Source organism: Corythoichthys intestinalis, chromosome 11 (assembly GCF_030265065.1).
Source record: "Corythoichthys intestinalis isolate RoL2023-P3 chromosome 11, ASM3026506v1, whole genome shotgun sequence".
Lineage (NCBI taxonomy): Eukaryota > Metazoa > Chordata > Actinopteri > Syngnathiformes > Syngnathidae > Corythoichthys > Corythoichthys intestinalis.
In genome coordinates, this window is record NC_080405.1 from 28,682,607 (window position 1) to 28,699,403 (window position 16,797).

General features: G+C 38.8%; 1 protein-coding gene across 1 annotated transcript in view; it reads left to right on the top strand.

Moving 5' to 3' along the window:
• Positions 1-3,096: 3,096 nt before the first annotated feature.
• Positions 3,097-16,797, top strand: part of LOC130923585 (aryl-hydrocarbon-interacting protein-like 1) — a 28,463-nt gene continuing 14,762 nt past the window's right edge. Inside the window, exons 1-3 of the mRNA XM_057849347.1 lie at positions 3,097-3,250; positions 11,292-11,471; positions 11,552-11,740. Coding sequence (XP_057705330.1) covers positions 3,155-3,250; positions 11,292-11,471; positions 11,552-11,740 — 465 coding nt within the window. The 5' untranslated portion in view covers positions 3,097-3,154. The remainder of the gene's footprint in view (positions 3,251-11,291; positions 11,472-11,551; positions 11,741-16,797) is intronic.

Genomic DNA, 16,797 nt, shown 5'->3' on the forward strand with positions numbered 1-16,797 from the left:
TGTGATGTAATTTGTTTAAAAGTTTAAAATATGCGAGTGAATAATTTTTTAAAGTCCGTTTTTTTTTTTTTTTAAACGAAATATTAGACATCAATTCTTGATTCTAAGCTAAAAATAAATATAATTACCTTCGTTTTATGGCTGGGTTAAAACAAAAGCGTTTGCGCGACGTCTGTAAACGGGTTTCCAGGGTAAAACGGACAAATTAAAAATAGTTTGGGGGCTTAATGCGCCATGAATCTGATATGGCAGCATATAGACATATTGTTCTATCAAACACAGCAGTTCTTTTGGCTTAAAATACAGCAGTTTATTTTAAAGAGGAGTGCAAGAGCAGAAACTGCTTTTTCAGTCTTGTGTGTGTTTTCCGCCATATAGTATATATTATATACTATATGGAGATCATTTTTTACTCAACAGGTTACTCAACAGGCTTTATTCTTCCTAAAAAATAATAAAACAATAAAATCACACACACAAAGAACCCAAATTAAATAATGATAAAAATAAAATAATGCAGACCCATGAAAATGTAGTCCTGTCAATACACACACACAGTGGGCAATGTGCCAACTAAACGTTTTAATAAATTACAACAACATAAACGTCTCTTAGAACTACTCCTTATTGTAGTCTGTAACTGCCTGATCTCTTGCTAAACCGTGAACCCAGTAGATGGCTGTAATGCCCCATGATACAAGGGGAAAACCGCCAACAAAAAACAAGAACTACTGCTTCTCCCCCTACTAGTAGGAGCCACGTCAATGCAGACAGGCACTGCCCCCCAGCGGCCTGAGGGACTCTCTTCAAATTGGTCCCGTGAAAAATCATGAAAACCAGACAGTTTCATGAATTAATAAAACCCGGCCGGACACTACGCAGAGTACGTGAAAAGTGGATTTGTCCAGGCAAAACAGGACGTTTGGTCACCCTAGTACAATATGACAGTAGATAATGCCGGCATTTGGCCTTACTGGCTATTATTATTATTATTTTTTAAACAAATCTGTAGGGGAGAGCTGGGATTTTTGTTCCATGGGTTGGTTGTCACACCAGAGAGCATCCAAAAATCTTCGTACTGAAATAAATAAAATACTGTACATTTTCTAGGGTAAATTTTAAAATCTTTACTATTATTATGCGCTTTTAAACTGTAAACAGGTTTTATTATTGTATAGCTATTACGAGTGTTAGGATAAAAAAAAGTATGGGCAAAAAGCTGGCAAGTTTTGACTCTCATTCTCTAGCTAGCCAGTTGAATGCCAATTGTTTTCTTGGCTTTGAGCCCCAAAGATGAGTTAGAATTGGTAGTTTTCTTTGTGAATAAAATGTTTTGGCTGTGTATTTTCAGTGAAAAATGTCAAAAATGACAAAAAGTCAAATATACTACATGAAAAATTAGAATATCAAGTAAAAGTTGTTTTCTTTTAATAATTTAATCCAAGCCAGATGGAGCCAACACGTTTTATTGAGCCATTGCACGCAAATTGACATATATCAAGCATTTTCTTGTTGTAACTTGCCAGTGGTGCCAACAGGGGGTCCCCCCTCAGGGGGTGCAACCATAAATTTGTTGGCCCCCCGCTTGCCAGTATATTATGAGATAGTAGTGGCTTCAGTTATGCATTTTTTGCTCGTTAAATCATTAGAAACATTAAATATAACAATACAAAGTTTTATCAGTAGGCGTGTCCTTGAAGCAACACTAGGTAACTGTTCAACCTTTATAAAATATTTTCATAACATTTGTGATAATATCTCGACTGACAACTTGTTAAATGACACCTTTTTTATGTGCTGACTGCTTTATGGCATACATCACTTCCCTCTTTCCCCATTCATTATAAAGACGGAAGTCGATGCGAACACTTTCGAGCAAATTCTGCAAAGATGGCAGACCAACAGGAGAGACAAAAAGTTTTGTCTGAGGAGGAAAAAAAGTGAGGCTACCATGATATACGGAATAAACATTTGCCCAGCATTCACTCGCTGGCGTGATGCCCCCCCGCCCCCCTTCAACCGAACTCATCAGTGCTGACCAGTTTGGGTGGAGGTGGGGGATTAGCCACACTAAACCAAACGGTTGCTAACTCTCATATTCTAATTTTTAGCCGCAACTGGATTCATAATCTTATTACTGTTCATCCTTCACATTGTCGCTGGAAACAGAAATGTTGTTTAATCCATCTGCAGGCCACCAGGAGATTGAGTTGATTATTTTACAACACTGTGCGGGTGTGAGCTAGTCTTCATGGGAAATGCAGTCTTCCTTAAGGCAAAACACTACCGCTTTTGTCCACCAGCGTCGCTAAAATCGACCAAAACTGAAAAGTTACCAAGTGTTGCTTTAAGTCTTTCTGATCGTTTTCCTCTGGCCTTTTTACTGCAACAACATAATAAAAACCTGAAATTATGGCTTTTACTTTGGTGTGCCACACCAAGATTTTAAGTGGCCCCATTTGGCCACCCCTATGAAAAATTTCTGGAGGCGCCACTAAATTTTGCTGATTATTATTTTTCAGTTTACTATATTAAACCACAAACTCAGAAAATTTGGAATACTACGAAAAGCTTCAGTTTTGTACAGAGTTGGCACATGTGTAATTCAAAAGCCCTGCAAAAGGGTCCTGAGCCTTTAAGAAGGCAGTCTTAGGTTGGCTCAGACATGGGGAAGACTGCTGATCTGACAGGACATTCTAATTTTCTGACTAGTATTGAGTTGATGTATTACATGAAAATGAAAATACGATCTTAAAATTAAAAAGCAGCATCAACAAGCATAGACGCTCACCAATTTATAATGAGGAGGTCCTCAAATATTGTACTGTATTTTAATTTTGTTTTGAGCAAGCCAAAACATAGTTACAAAACATACAGTATGTTACGGTCTGTTTCCTTTCCTTCAATAGGATTATGTCCTGTTCTGGAAGGATCTTTGGCTGAGTGAAAGTCACCTGAACTCATCCTTCCTTCTCCTCCAGGGATGCACCAGCCAATGGTAGGAACCGGCCAGGGATTAGTCGCTCCGATTAAAGTGGCCAGTTCGCCCGGTTTGGCCTAATCCCGCCATCTGTCAGAGAGCAAGCGACCGGGCGCCGCTCTCATCTCAGGGCCAAATAGATCACGGGAAGAAGAAGAAGAAGGCGGGAGAACCATGGAGGAGATGTACCTTCTAAAACATCCGGGGGTTAAGAAGAAGATTCTCGCCGGAGGCACCGGCCCACTGCCGCACTTCCCACCTGGGACCAAGGTACAAGTCACATGATTTACAGGATGGGAAGCCTTTTAGAATAAAATTTTTAAAATGTGGTTTACACAACGATACCAAGGGAAAGTGGTGATGTTCATCGGAAGTCGAACAGGTTTAGGCATTGTACACTTCAACTGAAAATATATGAATACTATTCACTGACTATGTGTTGTGTAACTCAGCGACTGTATATTGCTAAACACAGAATAAGGATTTATCGTAGGTTTTGAGATGTGAATGAATTAATCGAATTATAATGTATTCTAATGGGCAAATCTGACTCGACATGCAAACCAACCCCCCCCCCCCCCCAAAAAAAAAAAAAAAAGTTTCCCCCTTTTTTTTTGTTTTTAAATAACCAGCAGCAGAATACACTGTTTTTTTCTTTGTTCTTTGATAGTAATAACTTACACCACTTACATCCGATATATTATAAATACTGTGGAATGGAAATAAAAACACATTTTTTTATTGTCAACTTAACTTATAGAGACTGGTGAACGGAGGTCGGTGGAGACAGCGGGTGTGGAAAAGACATATTCCTGCTGTATTGTCTAGCCAGTTGACTCACTTGCACACCTCGCTAATATTTTTCCATGATATCTTTCTTTGTTTCAATGGTAAGTGTCACCTTCTTCCTTTTTTCACCCCTATGAACACCTGCACTAACCTTCTTGCGACCCATGATGATTTGTCTCACAAGAAAATCAGCCATGCTGCTGCCTTGCGACAAAACAATGAAATTGCGACGCTGTCGTAAATCGTCGTATCTCGATCATTTTGTCATATGCTTGAGACCGATGACGAGTCAAATTTTACGTCTTAAAAGCGGCATGGAAAATGAATTAATGAATGAATGTCTAGGTACCACTGTATAGTGAATAGAACTCCAGGGTTTTCCGCAGTACTTCTTAAGCCTGGCCCGTTGCCAGGCTTTCATTGCCTCTGTCGCGAGTCTTAAACAATGCTACATAAGAAATTATAAAACGTATATATTTATACTGCATTTTACCACGTCTGGTTACTCAGTTGAAAGCGCAACAAACATATTATGGTTGATATGTGAACCAGCTCTCTGCCATTGCACTGAATTGCATTGCTTTTGTAATTGTTAAAACTGTACTTCAAAATAAAGTGGTACCTCGACATACGAACGCATCGACATACGATCCTTGCGACATCCGACGTAAAGTTTGACTCTTCATTTGTCTCGACATATGACGACATTCTCGAAATACGACGATTTAGAAATGCGTTACAATTTCATTGTTTTCGTGCAAGACGGCAGCATAGCGGATTTTCTTGTGAGCTAATCAACATTGGTCCCAAGAAGGTTAATGCAGGTGGTGAAAAAAAAGGAAAGGTTTACCATTGAAATTACTGTAAGATGGAAATGATAGAAAAATATGAGCGTGGCGTGCGCTTTAGTGAATTGGCTCGACAATACGGCCGGAATATGTCTACGATCTTGACGGTCCTCCTCTGACCCCCGTTCGCCAGTCTTTTATAAGTTAAGGTCACAATTATTATTATTGTTACATCGGCAAGGAAGTCGCTAGCTTGGTCAGGTTTTTAATAATTTATTTCAGAACTGCAACACAACACAACACAGTTACTGTCCGCCGTAGCCGATGACAACAACAACAGAACATGAAAAGAAAAAGTAAAAACTTCCCTATGGAGTGTAAATACAAGTACAAATCATTTAGACACAAATCTAACTCCATACTTCCCACACTTCTGCACCTCTCTCACACTCTTATCAGTCACACCGTGTGTTTAGGAACAGCATGCAAAATACAAACCGCCACATTATAACGCGATTCGTTACATTAAATTATTAATATTATTATTACGATATGTATTTATAATTTTTTGGTTTTGCCATGTGTAATTTTTTTTTGCTTATTACAAATTAGTATTTATTAGGGATTTAGTGTAGGTTTTTGGGCATGGTTTGTGGAATGAATTAATCGAATTCTAATGTATTCTTATGGGAAAATCCCGCTCGACATACGAGCATTTCGACTTACAAACCAGGTCCTGGAACGGATTACTCTAAAGTATTGTTAAATGGCTTATAAAAACACATAATCGTCAGATGTAATAAAAACTCATTGAAGATCGGTAACAATGTTAGACATCTAATTCATTTAACTCCTTCAGCTCCGCATTTTTTTCTGCTGGGCAAAAAAAAAAAAAAAAAAAAAAAAAAATCTGTTGATTTTTACTCTCCTCAAATACCAGAACAAAGTATAATTTTTTTGGTCGGGGATATTTCATGCTTATATTGGTTACTTTTAATGTTAATTTTACATTGTTTTTGATGAGAAACGAGCATTTACGTTTGCCATTTTGAAGTTGCGTTTTGTCTCAGCCATTTTCAAAGAGCCAAAAATAGCAAAGAAGGTGTGCTAAACCTCATGATTTGATTCAGATGAGTGGAGGTTCGCCCAATAATCTCCCAGAACTGGCAATAGCAACTAAATTCAGTGTATTTATTGATTTAGAGACGCGTATGCGTCATGTCCTTCAGCAGCATGCTCAGGTCTGAAGGGGTTTAACTGAGTGCCCTTTCTGTGATTGCACTAGACGTCCAATCCATTTTGACTGGGAGCATTGTCAATGGCTGCCAAGGAATTAACATTTTTATTTTATTTTTTTGCCCAAAAATGGTGGGCTTCTACTACCATCCTTTGGAAGTTTCCTGAGGGAAACCCTGGAACCCAACAGTTTTTGGGTCTCTAAACACCACCCAAAAAAACAATAATCTCAATACATCTTGAAGCCTTATAGAAAAAGCAGTAAAATAAGCAAATACAGTGGGGCAAATAAGTATTTAGTCAACCACTAATTGTGCAAGTTGTCCCACTTGAAAATATTAGAGAGGCCTGTAATTGTCAACATGGGTAAACCTCAACCATGAGAGACAGAATGTGGAACAAAAAAACCCCCAGAAAATCACATTGTTTGATTTTTAAAGAATTTATTTGCAAATCATGGTGGAAAATAAGTATTTGGTCAATACCAAAAGTTCATCTCAATACTTTGTTATGTACCCTTTGCTGGCAATAATGGAGGCCGAACATTTTCTGTAACTCTTCACAAGCTTTTCACACACTGTTGCTGGTATTTTGGCCCATTCCTCCATGCAGATCTCCTCTAGAGCAGTGATATTTTGGGGCTGTCGTTGGACAACACGGACTTTCAACTCCCACCACAGATTTTCTATGGTATTGAGATCTGGAGACTGGCTAGGCCACTCCAGGACCTTGAAATGCTTCTTACGAAGGCACTCCTTTGTTGCCCTGGCTGTGTGTTTGGGATCACTGTCATGCTAAAAGACCCAGCCACGTCTCATCTTCAATGCCCTTGCTGATGGAAGGAGATTTTCACTCAAAATCTCTCGATACATGGCCCCATTCCTTCTTTCCTTTACACAGATCAGTCGTCCTGGTCCCTTTGCAGAAAAACAGCCCCAAAGCATGATGTTTCCACCCCAATGCTTCAGAGTGGGTATGGTGTTCTTCGGATGCAATTCAGTATTCTTTCTCCTCCAAACACGAGAACCTGTGTTTCTACCAAAAAGTTCTATTTTGATTTCATCTGACCATAACACATTCTCCCAGTCGTCTTCTGGATCATCCAAATGCTCTCTAGCGAACCACAGACGGGCCTGGACATGTACTTTCTTCAGCAGGGGGACACATCTGGCAGTGCAGGATTTGAGTCCCTGGCGGCGCATTGTGTTACTGATAGTAGCCTTTGTTACTGTGGTCCCAGTTCTCTTTAGGTCATTCACTAGGTCCCCCCGTGTGGTTCTGGGATTTTTGCTCACCGTTCTTGTTATCATTTTGATGCCACGGGGTGAGATCTTGCATGGAGCCCCAGATCGAGGGAGATTATCACTGGTGTTGTATGTCTTCCATTTTCAAATAATTGCTTCCACAGTTGATTTCTTTACACCTAGCGTTTTACCTATTGCAGATTCAGTCTTCCCAGCCTGGTGTAGATCTACAATTTTGTCTCTGGTGTCCTTCGACAGCTCTTTGGTCTTGGCCATAGTGGAGTTCGGAGTGTGACTGACTGATGTTGTGGACAGGTGTCTTTTGTACCGATAATGAGTTAAAACAGGTGCCATTAATATAGGTAACGAGTGGAGCCGCGTTAGACCTCGTTAGAAGTTAGACCTCTTTGACAGCCAGCAATCTTGCTTGTTTGTAGGTGACCAAATACTTATTTTCCACTCTAATTTGGAAATAAATTCTTCAAAAATCAAACAATGTGATTATCTGTTTTTTTCCCCCACATTCTGTCTCTCATGGTTGAGGTTTACCCATGTTGACAATTACAGACCTCTCTTTTCAAGTAGGAGAACTTGCACAGTTGGTGGTTGACTAAATACTTATTTGCCCCACTGTATATAATAAACGTTAGACCAAAAACAGCTTTACATCAACCATGTTGTGCTGCGCTGCATTTATTTGCCTTCACTTAGCTGGTGTTGAAATATTCACGACGTGAGGGAACTATTTGGTGTCTTGGCATTCACACTCCAGTGAACATTTGGTCAAGCAAATTACGACACGTTTAATGGCAGCCGTTCTGTGTTTGTCTCTCAGGGTGTGGGGTGTTTTTGGCGTGCCCCTCCCTTCTTTTTTGATGTAGTTGTCCTCATTCTGGTCACATCCAGCGTTTGGCACTGAGCCTGAACACACTGACAAACATTTTCCATGACAGTGCCAGCATGGATTTCCATTCCTGTGTGTGGATGCGTGTGTGTGTGTGTGTGTGTGTGTGTGTGTGTGTGCTTGTGACCTACCTGCTAGGACTTTCCTATGGTAAACACAGTTATAACTGCATTTTACAAGTAGATTTCGAACTCAAGGCCCACCACGTCACTTTGTGTGGCCCTCGACTACAAACCGCTAACTTTCCACCCCAGTCGTAACCCTGTTTCTTATAGTCCATTGCGTATTATTTATGCATTTTTATAAAGTAATGGGCTGCATATGTTTTGCTGTAAATATCCCTTAATGCAAGGTAAACTATTAAAATACAGTATACTCCGGTGTGGTTTATATATGAACAAATATTTTCCTCTAAAATTTGGTGGGTGCGCCTTATATTCAGGTGCAGCTTTGTTGTTGTCAATTCATTTGTTTATTAATTACCGGATTTTTCGGACTATAAATCGCAGTTTTTTTTTATAGTTTGGCTGGGGGTGCGACTTACAGTATACTCTGGAGCGACTTATGTGTGAAATTATTAACACATTATTATATTATTTCACATGTTATCTTGGTGTTTTGGAGTGACACTGATGGTTTGGTAAACTTTTTAGCATGTTCTTTATGCTGTAGTTACAGTGTATCACAAAAGTGAGTACAACCCTCGCATTTCTGCAGATATTTAAATATATCTTTTCATGGGACAACACTGGCAAAATGACACTTTGACACAATGAAAAGTAGTCTGTGTGCAGCTTATATAATAGAGTTGATTGATTTTCCCCTCAAAATAACTCAAAATATAGCCATTAGTATCTAAGCCCCTGGCAACAAAAGTGAGTACACCGCATGGGAACTACATACATTCCTAAATGTCCTAATTGAGTACTGCTTGTCATTTTCCCTCCAAAATGTCATGTGACGCGTTACTGGAGTGCTGTCAGCATTGCTGCAGAGATTGAAGAGGTGGTGGTGGGGGTCATTCCTACCACCATGCTTGACTGTAGGCATGACACACTTATCTTTGTATTACTCACCTGGTCGCTGCCACACATGCTTGAGACCATCGGAACCAATCAAATTAATCTTTGTTTCATCAGACCATAGGACATGGTTCCAGTAATCCATGTGCGTTGTTGACATGTCTTCAGCAAACTGTTTGCCGGCTTTCTTGTGTACCGTCTTCAGAAGAGGCTTCCTCCTGGGGTGACAGCCATGCACACCAATTTGATGTAGAGTACGCCGTATGGTCTGAGCACTAACAGACTGATCCCCAACCTCTTTAATCTATGCAGCAATGCTGACAACACTCCTTTAACAAGTCTCACGACATTTTGGAGGGAAAATGACAAGCAGTACTCAATTTGGACATTTAGAGATGTACGTAGTTCCCATGCGGTGTACTCTCTTTTGTTTCCAGGGGTTTAGATATTAATGGCTATATTTTGAGTTATTTTGAGGGGAAAATAAATTAACTGTATTATATAAGCTGCACACAGACTACTTTTCATTGTGTCAAAGTGCCATTTTGTCAGGGTTGTCCCATGAAAAGATATGGCGGAAAACAGACAAGACTGAAAAAGCAGTCTCTGCTCTTGCATTCCTCTTTAAAAGAAACTGTTGTATTTTAAGACAAAACAACTGTTGTGTTTGATAGAACAATATGTCTATATGCTGCCATAGCAGATTCATGGCGCATTAAGCCGCCGAACTATTTTTAATTTGTCCGTTTTACCCTGAAAACCCTCGTATACAGACGTCGCACAACCGCTTTTGTTTCAACCCAGCCATAAAACGAAGGTAATTAATTATATTTGTTATTCAAAATGTTTGTCGTTTTTAGCTTAGAATCATGAATTGATGGCTCATATTTCGTTTAAAAAAAAAAAAAAAAAAAAAAACGACTTTAAAAATTGATTCACTCACATACAGTATTTGATTCACTGCCAATGGGAAAACCCATTGGCAGTGTATCAAATACTTGTTCTCCCCACTGTATTTTACAACAACACATATTCACAACTTTTAAACAAATTATGTCACAATGAAAAAAATGGCGTCTGTAAAAAAGTCACGGATATCTACCTCATAACTATCGCTTAATAGTATTTTTTGTTACTGTTGCATTTTCTCCGATATGTTAGATGATAAATAATCGTTCCAAACAAAAAACAATTTGAAAAAAATATTTAAAACGGTAAATACAGTATATGAAAAAGCCAATCTCGACTACTCCTTGATGTCTGCAATTTCTGCGTCGCGACCCTTGTTATAATACCATGTTTCACCCATAAAATCCCCCCCAAATCCAGCTGTGGCTATACACAGCTGCGCCTTGACACTCAGTGATACATGCTACATGGAGCTTTTGGATCAAAACAAGGTAAGTACGCGATAATATCTCGTTAAAGTCATGGCGTCTGTAATTCTGCTCTCGCTCTCTGCACCTCCAGATAGGGTTTTACTGTTTAAAAAACTTTTTCTTTTTTTTTTTTTTAAATGCCCTCCTGCTCAAAAATTCTTTTCCCCCAAAAAAATGAGATTTTAAACTTTCCAGTGATGTATCACACTTGCATATCGGACCATTTTGAAAGTTGGCTAAATTGGGGGTCTCAGAGCAGAACTTCAAGTCAGCTGAGTGTTTTCCGCCATATACTTAAATATCTGCAGAAATGCGAGGGTGTACTAACTTTTGTGATACACTGTATCTGAATAACTCTTAATAGCTACAGTATGTTACGTTAACATGCCGGCAACGTTCGCATTTTGTTGTTCATGCATCATGTAACATCATACTGTACAACACTTGTTCAGCATGTTGTTCTCTATTGTATTTTTATTTTGAATTGCCTTTCAAGATGACATACTGTATCTGTTCTATGTGTTGGATTTTATCAAGTAAATTTCCACCAAAAATGCGGCTTATACTCCGGTGCGACTTATATATGTTTTTTTCCTCTTCGTTGGGCATTTCATGGCTGGTGCAACTTATACTCAGGTGCGACTTATAGTCCGAAAAATACGGTAGTTGTAATGTATATTAGTCAATGAATCGGTGCAGAGCTATTTGGCTGACATAACTGTCTTTCGAAAGAAGCCGTAATTATGAAGTGACCCGCAAAATAAATTAGTGTGATCATTTTCTGAAGAAGTCGCACCTTTTTGGTAATTACTACCTTATATTTGCTTTGTGTTAAATATGAAATACGTTTCATCAGCTGGTTTGTAAGCCATCTAGGCTTTGCTTGGAATTTCTGTGCTGTTGTATGACAACACCATTAACTGTGATATGTTGTTGGCCGGCATGCCAGCTGGTTTTCCATTTTCAGACGCTGTTGGACAACTTTGAGCGCACGGTGGTGGATGATAGCCGACTGGCCGGCAGGCCGGCCGAGATCTTTGTGGGGAAGATGTTCAAGTTGGAAGTGTGGGAGACGCTGCTCACGTCCATGCGTGTAGGGGAGGTGGCCGAGTTCTGGTGCGATGCTGTTGTAAGTGGCAGCGTGCGGCTCACATTGATGTGCGAGGCATCACCTAACGCCGCACTAAATGAAGCTTCTTTTATTTTCAGCACACAGGTTTGTACCCCATTGTGTCAAAGGGAATGCGGCTGATTGCTCAAGGCAAAGATCCCCTGGAGGGCCAGAGGCACATGTGTGGAATGGGGAACCTCTTCCACTATCACTCCACTGGATTCCCGGAGCTGGATGAGCTTATGAGAACACCGCAGCCTCTCATCTTCATCATGGAACTGCTCCAGGTGACAACAAAAATGATCATATGGTTCAAGAAAGAGAGGGAATGTTTACAATCCCCGCTGGGTTTGCAGACATGGAACTGTCAAATTATTTTTTTTTCAAACAAAATTCAATGAAATCGTAAAAATGCAAATAAAATGTTACATTTTTAGGTTACAAAGACTTAGAAAAAAATTGATTTAATAAAAATATAAATAATAACAGAATAAAAAGAAGTAAAGGGCGCTTTCACACTAACACTGTTTGTTCCGTTTTAAACGGAACAGACTTCTATTTCCTCAGATTGTACGCTTCATTTTGTAATTGTGAACGCGCATCTGAACTGTAGTTCGGAACAAAAAACAGAACTATGGTCCGCTTAAAAATTGTGGGTCCCGCGCACCCTGCTTCTCCATAGCAAAAATTAGCTGCCCATCTGTTGCTTAATCTCGTCTCATGAGACGAATTTGATCATCGCAAATTTATCTCATTCTCTGCTTATTTGTTTCTGAGTTTGTACTCCTAAGGGTACCGTTAGGAGCAAGGGATGAGTCAAAATGAGCAAAGACATAATTAAAACAAATTAGATTGATTTTAGAAAAACAGATTTGAGCAATATTTGAGAAGAGTTATATCGCGCCTTTCCACCTATTAGGCACTCAAAGTGCTTTAACACTATATCCTCATCAACCTACTAGTGACGCAGCACCAGGAGCAACGTGGGGTTCAGGGTCTTGCTCAAGGATACTTAGACGAGTTCATCAGGACGGAGAATTGTACTCACAATGTCTGAATTAGGGAACAACTACTCTACCACTGAGCCATGCATGGGCTCAAATAAACTTTACCCTATGTAATGCGGGACATCCATTGGAAGCAACTTCAGAAGGAGCATGTAGCAGTGATGAAGCAAATTTATTTTATTTTCCTTCAGTTAATAATTTATATATTTCTTTATGACTTCAGAATACTTCCAAAATGCGGACATGTTGGCTGTGAGCCAGTAAATTTAGCGAGACAGCGTCAGCCAGCGTGCTACTTCTCAGCTAGTTCTGATTACGTAATCCCAAAAGGACTAAAGTTCTTCACACTATTCGGTGGTTAACTTTCGGTCATTAAAAACGAAAACCGATAATGCATTATTAGCTATTTTTAGCCGATAGTTTTCGGCGCTGAATTTTCGGTCACATCTCTAATTTTTACATTGTTTAAATGAACCAGATATGTTATTGAATTAGTTGCCTAATTATATTCTCAGATTTTGGCACAAGATTATAATTAGGATTCGATTGGACATGTCATGGCAGACACTAGTCTTTTCATAAGATGAAAGAATCTTGAGGACCTAAAATGAGCAATTATAGACTGGAAGGAGATCAAATTGAGAAATATTTGTAACCGGCACAGATCAGAAAAATTTGCACCTTTGAGGAACATTTATGAAATAAAATACTTTGCTTATCCATATCTTTCATTGAGACATGACTGAGATAGTGAGTCCAAGTAAGTAGATCAAATTGAGACATTTGAGATAAAAAAAAATATAACATAGTTGTCTTTTGGTGAGATCTTGAAAACAGACAAATGTGAGACATTTTTGAGAAATTGTTCTCAAGACCTTCCCATGTAATGCTCCCTGTGAGACTTACTTCTCACGAGACAAATTTGAGAAAACTGAAAAAAAACCCTCGTCTCGTTTTTTGCGGATTCACTTCTCAGAGATATGATAAGACATGAACAAAATCTCAACTTCAATTTTGCTTTGTTATGGGTCACATGTGAATGCAACCGGAGAAGGGTGAGCTTTTGCTACTTAATGTGCAGCGTTACAGCATGGAGCTGTGATGCTCTAGGCTGTGACGGTACATGTAGGGCAGTATAGCGCGGACGCTATTCAAAATCAACAATGGCAAAATGACAGATGATTAGCCATGGCCAAATGTTTTTGTGGTTCGTTAATCAGTTGCATTTGATACACAAAATTAGGTTATAATGTGGAGATTCTGTTTTGCATGCGTTGCTGAATGTACCGTGTGAGAGTGATTGGCCAAGACAGACGGAGCCTCTCGGGGCGACCGTTTCAGAGTCTCGCGCTAATGGAAGTGGCGACAATTTGATGATCCAAAAAGTCACAAAAGTGAAAGCGACTGAATGACTTGGGGTACCACTCGGGTTTCCTTTCGTGGTTTAATTTTCCCCTATGCATTTTTTATATACTCCAAAAATATAAAAATATAATATATACTGACAAAAAATTGACACATACAGATGCACGGTTATATTATCATTGCAAAATAAAAGACAGTAATTAAAAAATCCTATAGAAAGTTTAACATGTAAACATACTTCTAAGCTATATTACGTGCAGTATCACAGCACCACGCTGTGACGCTCCACGCTCTCTCCCCTCCCAGGAGGGAGGTATTCCCTTTTCTCTTTGTCCAATCATTGAAGTGCGCCTTTCGTCGATGTGATACTACTCGGAAAGTTCGTTTAGTGCAGTGTGAATGCTGAACTTTTTCAACTCATTTGCAAGTGTTGCTGCAAGGTAACTCTCCAACCTGACCCTGGTCCTCTTGGTCTAGTGTGAACTGTGAAAGCGCCCCCCCCCCCCCCAAAAAAAAATAAAAAATAAAAATTGAGTAGGTAAAGGTGTAAACATTTGTAATAAAATGAGGTGTAATCATCACATTTCAATGGAAAAATAATGTGAAAATATATACTAATAAATTATTACAAATATATAGTATAAATATTAAACAAATAAATAACTTTAGTAAAATTCAGCAAAAACAATATTAACAATTTTATGAAAATGACAGTTTAAAAAAAAATCTAAATTGAATAAAATGAAAATTGTAATCATTTTAATTAAACGACAGCATGATTTTAACAACATTAATAATTTTTTGTTCAACAAAATACAATATTTCACAATTATATATATATATATATATATATATATATATTAGGGCTGTCAAAATTATCGCGTTAACGGGCGTTAATTATTTTTTTAAATTAATCACGTTAAAATATTTGACGCAATTAACGCAGATGCCCCGCTCAGAGAGTTTTAAATGACAGTACACATTGAAACGCTCACTTGTTGTGTTTTATGGAGTTTTGCCGCCCTCTGCTGGCGCTTGGGTGCGACTGATTTCATAGGCATCCATGAGCATTGAGTAAGTAATTATTGACATCAGCAATGGCGGGCTACTAGTTTATTTTTTGATTGAAAATTTTACAAATTTTATTAAAACGAAAACATTAAGAGGGGTTTTAATATAAAATTTCTCTAACTTGTACTAACATTTTTCTTTTAAGAACTACAAGTCTTTCTATCCATGGATCGCTTTAACAGAATGTTAATGTTAATGCCATCTTGTTGATTTATTGTTATAATAAAAAAATAGTCCTTATGTACCGTATGTTGAATGTATATATCCATCTTGTGTCTTATCTTTCCATTTCAACAATAATTTACAGAAAAATATGGCATATTTTATAGATGGTTTGAATTGCGATTAATTGCGATTAATTAATTTTTAAGCTGTAATTAACTCGATTAAAATTTTTAATCGTTTGACAGCCCTAATATATATATATATATATATATTTTTTTTTTCCTTAATTTTTTTTTTTTTCCCAAAGGGCTACATAATTGGATGTGAAATCATTGCTATCAAGGCTTTGTCAGGCTGTTGCTTACATTTGCAAAATAGGAAAAAGTACACTAAACCCTAGTAGACAATAGTTGAATAAACCTTCCGCTCTCAAAGGCCAAAATAGTGCTAAATTTGTGAAATTAATAAAACATGTATAATACTAGCCCAACAGTAAGAAAGTAAAAATAAATTCATAATAATAAACTCTGAATGAACTGAATAAACTTTTTTAAACCTCTCAAAGTCCAAACAGTGCAACTTTCATGAAATTATTGTCACATTCTGCTGCTGGTTAGATTGTGTTTTGTTGCTGGGCTGGTAGTGGGGGCGTTCCTGACATCGCACTTGAATCCAATGCAGGCTCATCAACGCAGCATTTAAGCACGGGTGATCTCAGAGAAGGCTGCCGAGATATTTGCCTTGCTGATCGCTATTTGACATCTGGCACAATAATCTCACTACATTTGCTTGTTACGCCCCTGCATTGGGTTTTTCTGTTAGTGTGCTGCTCTCATTTGTAACCGCTGCCTATCGTCTTAGTTAACCTTCTAGTTAACCTTCGAGTTTGTCCGTCGACCTGCTGTCACGGACTCCTTTTGTTATTTCTACTATCCCGCGATCGCGTGTTATTTTTTGTTTGCAATCATTAAACCCTTTTATGTATCCCCTGCTTGTTGTCTGCTTCGAGGTTCAACCTTGTTTCCGCTTTTGTGGACGCTAACAATTATAAGCAATAATAATTGACCACAGCATCCCGTCTCTCCTTTTTTTCGGGAGGTGGGAGTCCCTTATTTCTATTTCTGAAAGGTGGCAACCCTACTTTGGAAACACTTCCCAAATTACTGCGGCATTTCTTTCAGTAAAAGACAATAAAAGTAAAGTAGACGAAGTGAACTGACCAGAGATTGTTGCTCCGGTCCAGCGGCCTTCTTCCTCTGGATAGCAGTCCTGCTCTTGCAGGCTCAAACTCGTTGTGTTCGTTCACGTTTCGTCTTCAAATGTTTTATCAAGTTCGAGGTATTGAAACTGGCCGATTTAACTCCACATCTCCAAACTTTCAGGCCGCAAATCTTGCATGCAGCCATTGATTTTAATCGACGGGATTTCTATTTGGAAATATTTCCCGACCGCCGCCATATTTCCTGGTTTGTTTTTCGTCCATATGAAAAAGCCCCCTTTTGATTGGTCCGGAGTGGCTATTGGCCCGCTCTCATTGGTCTGGAGCAGGCCAATAGCGATAGCTGCTTGGTGTTCACGTGTCATCACACAACACAGAGACAGAGTGTAGTGAGCGCCAGGAGGAGAAAAAGGCTGTGGTCAAATGTTATAATAATGGACCGGTAAATGGTATCGGCGCCGTCTTTGTTGGTACTCGCCGATACCGATACCACCATTTCGGGCCGGATCGGCGCCCC